The 7,322-nt window shown below is 37.0% G+C and overlaps 1 protein-coding gene across 1 annotated transcript; it reads left to right on the top strand.

Annotated features, from left to right (window-relative positions):
* Positions 1-2,378: 2,378 nt before the first annotated feature.
* On the top strand, positions 2,379-6,684 carry LOC147557603 (uncharacterized). Its single transcript, XM_086658419.1, has 3 exons — positions 2,379-2,549; positions 5,217-5,321; positions 6,148-6,684. Exons 2-3 carry the CDS (start codon positions 5,225-5,227, stop codon positions 6,369-6,371), a joined length of 321 nt encoding a protein of 106 aa, XP_086514545.1. The 5' UTR covers positions 2,379-2,549; positions 5,217-5,224; the 3' UTR covers positions 6,372-6,684.
* The last annotated feature ends 638 nt before the right edge of the window (positions 6,685-7,322 follow it).

Here is a 7,322-nt window from a genome sequence, read left to right as displayed (position 1 = left end):
TGTTCCCCTACTATATCAACCCACTTACTAGAGCTCCCTTTGTCCTTCAACTTCAAACTTTTTGAACTACCACCAGCCTGCAAATATGACAAAAAAACACAATTGTAAACTATCAGCCATTAATCATGTAAAGTACGCATACTTTACCTAACATGATGGGAAATTTTTTAGACAGAATGAATATTTTTAAGGTATATCATAAATTTGTACATACAACAAGGCATAAACTGTTAAAAGATAAATACATATATGTATGTTAATCATAATTTATCAAATTTTCTTCAAAATATCAATAAATTATAACAAATTCCAAATACATTACCTCAGATACTGATGTTTCTTTTGTTTTCGATTTCTTCTTAACAACTACTTCTTCGACAGTGGCCTTTCTTTTCATAGGGCTCCTTCTTAATGTGCTTGTTTCTTCGGTAACATTCGTTTTAGATTTACCTTTTGGTGCCATGTTCAACCTTTTGCTGCAATGAAAAGGACATCTCATTAAACCCTAAACCAAGATCAAATATTTCATTAAACCATACATAAAAAATATGGTTTAATTTTCCATAAATTATATGTTTTTTATAACACAAAGTTATCTTATTATGAAACAGAAATAAAAGTTTAAAAAGAATATTTAGGTTTTTCAAGTAAAACTAAAGATTTTAATGTAGATCTGTAATTTGAAAACATCTAAGGATCTATTATTCATGAGACAAAAACGATTTTGTACCCCTTTTTTTTAAAAAAAAACGAACGAAAAAACCCTAAAACTGTTTGAATCTCCTTTAAACCGAAAAGAAACTTCATATCTTCAGAGAAATCTTTACCAAAATCAACAAATCCTCTTCAATATGAAGTTAAACTGACATGCAACAACTATTTATAACGATTTAACCTCAAAGAACCTCACGTTTCGATTTCAATCGATTTCATAAAGAAAAGGGGTTTATCAACCAACTTACCTTTTCACCTGAAGAGATTCTTCAATGTAAAAGATGAATGGAGAAGATGAAAGGATGCAAACTTTCTGGGTTTCTTGATCTATTTAGGGTTTATCGTCTCGATCTTCAAAAGATTTTAGACGAAAATAGGAATCGGTTATGTTTAGAGAGAGAAAACGTCTTAATGAAGAGTTACAGCCACTTTCTGTTTCGCCTTCTATAGATACGCCCCAAATCACGCCCACGGGTTTTGGGAAAGTTTCCCAAAACCCTCGGAAATTCAAATATCCCGGGGTTTTTAGATTTGGGATACATTGGGTAATATCAAAAAAATTATCCATACTTTATGCCCTTCTTGTAAAAGGACTAAAAATCCATAATCTAAGAAGAAAGGTCTATAAACCTATTATCAAATTGATTTTGGTCTATATACCCATGGACTCAAAAAGAAAAGGGTTATTTCCCTAATGGCCCCCTACTTTGTGACCAGCTTCCCGCCTGGCCCCCTACTTTACGAGAAATACCCATATGGCCCCCTAAAACCGTTAACTTTAACTTTCCGTCACTCTCTCTCCTCCATCTCTTTTTCTCTCTCTGCCATGTCACGCCACCTCATCTATTAGGCCACCTCATCACCTTCTCCGGCAGAGGTCGCCGGCCGGCCAAATTTCCGGCCGGCGACCTTCAAACTAAAAAAAAAATAAATTTTTTTTTTTATCTCTCTCCTGTTTTCTGTCTCCTATTTTCTCTCTCTTCTTCTTCTTCCTCTCTCTCATCTTCTTCCTCTCTCTCTCTCTCTCTAAAATGGCCGGCGAAGGGGGGAACCCTTCGCCGGCCGTCGGTCTGGGAAACCAGACCGACGAGGTCTGGGAAAAACCCAGACCGACGAAGGTCTGGTTTCCCCAGACCTTCAGATCTGGGAATTCCCGGATCTGGGAGTTCCCAGATCTGAAGGTCTGGGGAAACCAGACCTTCGTCGGTCTGGGGAAACCAGACCTTCGAAGGTCTGGGATAACCAGACCTCGTCGGTCTGGTTTCCCAGACCGACGGCCTGCGAAGGGTTCCCCCCTTCGCCGGCCATTTTAGAGAGAGAGAGAGAGGAAGAAGAGAGAGAGAGGAAGAAGATGAGAGAGAGGAAGAAGAAGAAGAAGAGAGAGATAAAAAAAAAAAAAGGTCGCCGGCCGGAAATTTGGCCGGCCGGCAACCTCTGCCGGAGAAGGTGATGAGGTGGCCTAATAGATGAGGTGGCGTGACATGGCAGAGAGAGAAAAAGAGATGGAGGAGAGAGAGTGACGGAAAGTTAAAGTTAACGGTTTTAGGGGGCCATATGGGTATTTCTCGTAAAGTAGGGGGCCAGGCGGGAAGCTGGTCACAAAGTAGGGGGCCATTAGGGAAATAACCCAAAAGAAAAACTCTTCCTTTCTTCCTCTGTTCCTCACACCCAATCTCGCCATCACTATTCTCCCACTTATATTCCTCACAACTACAACTCCACGATTACTCCTCTCTCTCTCTCTCTCTCTCTGTTCGAGAAGCCTCCTTTGTCAAACACTTCACCGCAGGTTAGGGTTTCGTGTTAAGAAGATTTGAGTTTATCGATCATTTCAGGTCAGATTTCTCCAAATCTTGATTGATTTTATTACTTTTTTATTTGCAATTTTTGAATTTACGCTTGATTTTGTTGAAATGGATGAATTATTTTTTGCAATTCCACTCTCTCATGTCTCCCAATCTAATAATCAATTAATCTAATCTTTTACCAAAGAGTTGATAGGTTAATATTTAGGTTACAATGAAAATTCATGGAGCTAAGTTTTTATGTCAAGTCTAAACTGTATTTTGTCTTTTTTTCGATTCATTGATCTAATAATTTAGGGTTTCCAATTGAGGTTTGTGTTTTCTTGGGTATATAGCTTAGAAGTAATATTGGTTTAAAAGACTTTATATTAATGGAATCAATTTAAAGTCTCGATTAAATAAAGAAGATCAATATTTGGATTTTTCACCAAATTTACACCACCAACAAGAACTTTTTATAATGTATATATAGATTTCACGAAAAGCGACTAGTATGAGGGCAGACATGTATGATGTCTCTTTCTCTATTGGAAAGACTAGGGTTCAGATTTATCTTTTCCGAAACAAAAAGTTTATTTTCTTATCATTTTGGATCCCAAAGAGAAACATATGATGGGCTAATAGCTATGATTAAATCCAATATAGTCTGGACTGGATTGGATCGTTTCATAACAAAATTGGTAGTCGAAACCTGTATTCCGTTTTGATTACTGCCTATGGATTTTTCTTTTTGTTGGTCAGATGGCCTTTTGAGTCTTTGAGTTATATATTGCCAATGTACTAACAGTTTGGTCTCTTGATCTAACAATCTGAAATTTTTGTACACTAAAGGATTTGATACTTGATATCAGGGAGTTTCTTACTGTTTTGTACTTAGACCATCCTATCATCTTTATTCATTTTGACCTCTGAATTGCTTGAATGTGTATAATTCCTCCATTATCATAAGGATTGTGTTTGACAACAAGGATTTTATCAGGTGGAAGTGTTTTCGTTTCACCAGTTCCACGAAAGTATATCCATAAGAATATATTAAGACCACACTTAGTCATTAGTTAGAGATGCCTTAGGTTGTATTTATTGCGAGAGAAGTTCTTACGATGTGTTAGGTAACTCCATTATCAAATCAACTTTTTTCTTTTACATTACCAGTTATACCTCACCAAGCATTATAATGTTTAGTATCTCTTGCATTCTTATAAATGTATGATATTCTTATTTCTACCACTGAAAGTTGGCTTTCATTAATGTTGTTGTCCAGCGCAACCATTTGTATTTGTTTTATGCATTTTCAGCTGAAATAGTTATCTGGAAAGCATTAGAAAGACCTCTAACCCCTGTGTGAAAACGTAGAGTTATGTGACTTGGCTTAAATATTCAGTGAAACACAATCCTTTATTGATGAAATTCTTTATTACTTGCCAAATGAAATTTATCTGCAATATTATTATCATCCATCATTTTGTTACTGTAACAATGTGTTCTTTCTTTTACATGGTGCAATAACCTGTTGGTTGGAAGTTGTCTTCTGTTCTTTTCTTTGGATTGTCAAAAGAATGTGTATAACCAGAGCCTTGGCGCTATTAAGTCGCTAGGCTGCACCCAAACGACGCATCAAGCGACTGGAGCCCAACTCGTTTTCCAAAACGAGTAGCCGGGCGCCTAGCAAGCCGACTGGGGCAAGTCGAGCTAGGCGCCGCCTAACTCGGCTAGGGCAGAACTTAGTTTTATTTTATTTTTCTCCTACCCGTGTTTTTTAGGGTTAGGTCTCCTCTTTCTCTTCCAAAATCCAACAGCAGCTGAAGAAGGAAAGACCAAGCCACCATTGAAGCTCTTTCTTCTCCACTCAGTTTTCTCTCTCTAGATCTTCTTACCCACTCGGTTTTCCTTCTCTAGATCTTCTCACCCACTCGGTTTTCTCTCTCTAGATCTTATAAGTTACAACACCCACTCGAACTAGGTAATCTTTCTTCTTCCTCTTCCTCTCTAGTCTCTACTCGATTTTCCCTCTCTAGTACTTGGCTTACTGTATCTTTACTGTTATTTTCATCTTCTTTAAGTTTCTTGCTCTAATTTTTAGTTTTTCTAATTTATACTTCATATTTTGTTCACTAACCTATATGAAATTATGATTTATGGATCAAGAGTGAGTCATAAGTTGGAATGTGTATGTTTATTAACTTTTGTAGTTGAATCTTTGTATGGAAATCTTTGATTGTTTGTCATGACTTTACTTTTCTAGTTAGAATGCTATTGTTCATATATATATATATATATATATATGTAATTTTGTTATCCGATGGAATCCGACTACCCGCTAGTACCCGGTTGGCCGCCTAGTCCCATTTTCCGATTTTTCCAGGATAGAAATCATGATTCAGTGGGCACTCAAAGCTATCCTAATTTTTTTCAAAATTAATCTCTGTAATGTGTGCTTATACATTTTTTTCTTTCATGTCTGTGTTTATTAAATATAGGGTGGTTTTCACATTACTTCATTTGTTTCTTGAATATGTAGTTGACCATAATAAATGCTCTATAACGAATAAGCTCAACGTACGCCACTGTTAATTTACATTGTTATGAAAAACGTTATATGTATAACCTCGCAGAACGTATTCGATAGAACTGTCCGTACCCTACGTGCACGGGTTGCACCTAGTTTCTTTAACGTTATGGCTATTTATTTTTCTTCAGGTATATCAATGGCAGGTGTTGTTAGGAAGTTCTTCACTGCATCAATGTTAATGTGGATTGCTCCAATAGCTATTTTATATGGTTTTAACAATAATCTATTACCTGGTGAGATTCTCTCAACATTTTGCCCTAGTTTTCTCTCTTCTGGTTAAATAGGAGCTTATCCTTTTTCTTTCTTTACTAAAGTAGCTAAACTAGCTCTTTTATGGATAATCCTTTGTTTGCCAATTCTACATTTGCTTTTCGAGGATAAAAGAAAACCTATGATCTATGATATAGTGAAAGCCATTATTAAGTTACATTAAATACTAAAATTAATTCAAAACTTGATCTTGACTTTTCACAAGTGAACTCCATGTATTTGAATTCATTCACTTATCTTACGGGAGTGTGCCAAGTAACCTATTTCCTGAAAGCGTAATGAATGAATTTTTCAGCATTATTGGTCTAATTGATTGCCAAGAGTTAGGTAGTGTTCTTTTTTAGTCAGATCTGAAACATAACTTGAGGTCTGAATTGACTAGAGTCAGATTCCAGAATGTTTGTTTTTGTCTGATTCATCTAAATGGTTGATGTGGGCTGATTTTGAGTTTATTCAAGTCAGACAATTTATATTCAAACGAGCCAGATTCAAACAATGGGAAACAAAGAAACACCATTTAGTGATATGTGTTGAAACCGAATGGGCCATGGAGGCCAGTGGTCAGTGTCGAAAGTTGCAGACTCGGTTCAAACTCAGGGATCTGTTCAAACTTGACCGATCTCGAGCCAATCCCCACCCGCAGCTGCTTATATCTAGAACTGTTTTGCTTTCCAGCGCAGTTCTATAAAATCAGAAATGTTTCTATTTGTATTGAGTTGCAGGATAGAGCTACTAGTACAAATTATCAGAAAACAACTTATATGTATATATTTTGGTCTCGTCTTACAGGATTAAGTCAGTTGTCTTCCTCATCGCAAACAATTGTGAGTGGATTACTTGCTGTCGTCTCTGTCAATATCGTCATTGGGTTCTACATATGCATGGCAATGAAAGAACCGATACATAAACACGAGCCTGATCCTTCATTTCTCGCCGAAGCTAAAGCGAGTATCAAACAACCGATATCAGGGGAAAGCGAAAATTCGCAGGAAGCTCGCGAGAAACACGAGTAGAAGAATACGATGTACCAGGTTAGCATATGACTTGATTACTAATTATTCTGTTTTTTATTTCGAGGTTGGAGAAAGGTCCAGCTCCTGAGACAGTCTGGACTAAACCCACGGCTAAATAGTAATCAGGTCATTGTGTTAGGAGTAGAGATTTCAATATGTAAAATGCTCAGACAATGTTCACTTTTGTATGTTAAATGAATATTAACCAAATATGGCGAAGTTCCTGGTCATTTTGTTTATAGTGACTGGTACAAGGGAGCACTTTTTAGTATTTGGAGGACAATTTAAGGAAGAAAGTAGTTTAAGTTGAGGAGTTTTCTTTTGTCCAATGAGATCAGCTGCTCTTTTAACAATTGAACTTGAATCCCTGTTTTCGAACACTCTGTTCCCGTTCTTGTTTCATTTGGTTTTCAGTTGTACTTCATTGAAGGAAGTAAATGAAGTTTGATGAATTTTCTTTAATGGCCATTTGGCTCGGACGAGCTTATGGCATGACATTATGTGAACAGTGAGTGACATGCGAAAGGAGTCTTAGAACTCACTCCATTATTCGTATATCAAACCTTAGAATCTGTAAGAACGAAACAACAACAAAGAACATCAACAATTAACAGGCGTAGAAGAAAAGAGACAACAATGAATGTAAACATCAGGTAGCTGATTGGAGATTGAAATATTTTAGAGCAGAAAACTATCTCTTTGAGGCCATCAACGGGTCATCCTTGAGACTATCTTGATATGGTGTCTTCAAACTGAGTCTGAGATTCAATGATGAAGAAATGCCAAGGGGGGTGAGACATGCTAGGCTACAGCCCCTTGGCAGAAATGCTGACTGAGATTACCGCGCTCTACGACTTCAAAGTTCGATTATATGGCTTGTTGCACTGAGGAAGGACAGACTTGGACGCTATGTCCATTGGCGAATTGCGGAATAGCTATTGGTTCATGTAC

Source organism: Eschscholzia californica, unplaced genomic scaffold, assembly GCF_041429995.1.
Source record: "Eschscholzia californica isolate CP2 unplaced genomic scaffold, dmEscCali1.0.p SCAF_2, whole genome shotgun sequence".
NCBI lineage: Eukaryota > Viridiplantae > Streptophyta > Magnoliopsida > Ranunculales > Papaveraceae > Eschscholzia > Eschscholzia californica.
The sequence above is the reverse complement of the archived record's forward strand: the minus strand, read 5'-3'. Positions and strand labels throughout refer to the sequence as shown.

Bases quoted from the DNA above. Each gene is read 5' to 3' on its own strand.
- LOC147557603 (XM_086658419.1), top strand. From the start codon at position 5,225: ATGGCAGGTGTTGTTAGGAAGTTCTTCACTGCATCAATGTTAATGTGG. The intron at 5,322-6,147 runs GTGAGATTCTCT...CTCGTCTTACAG, and splicing joins TAACAATAATCTATTACCTG to GATTAAGTCAGTTGTCTTCC.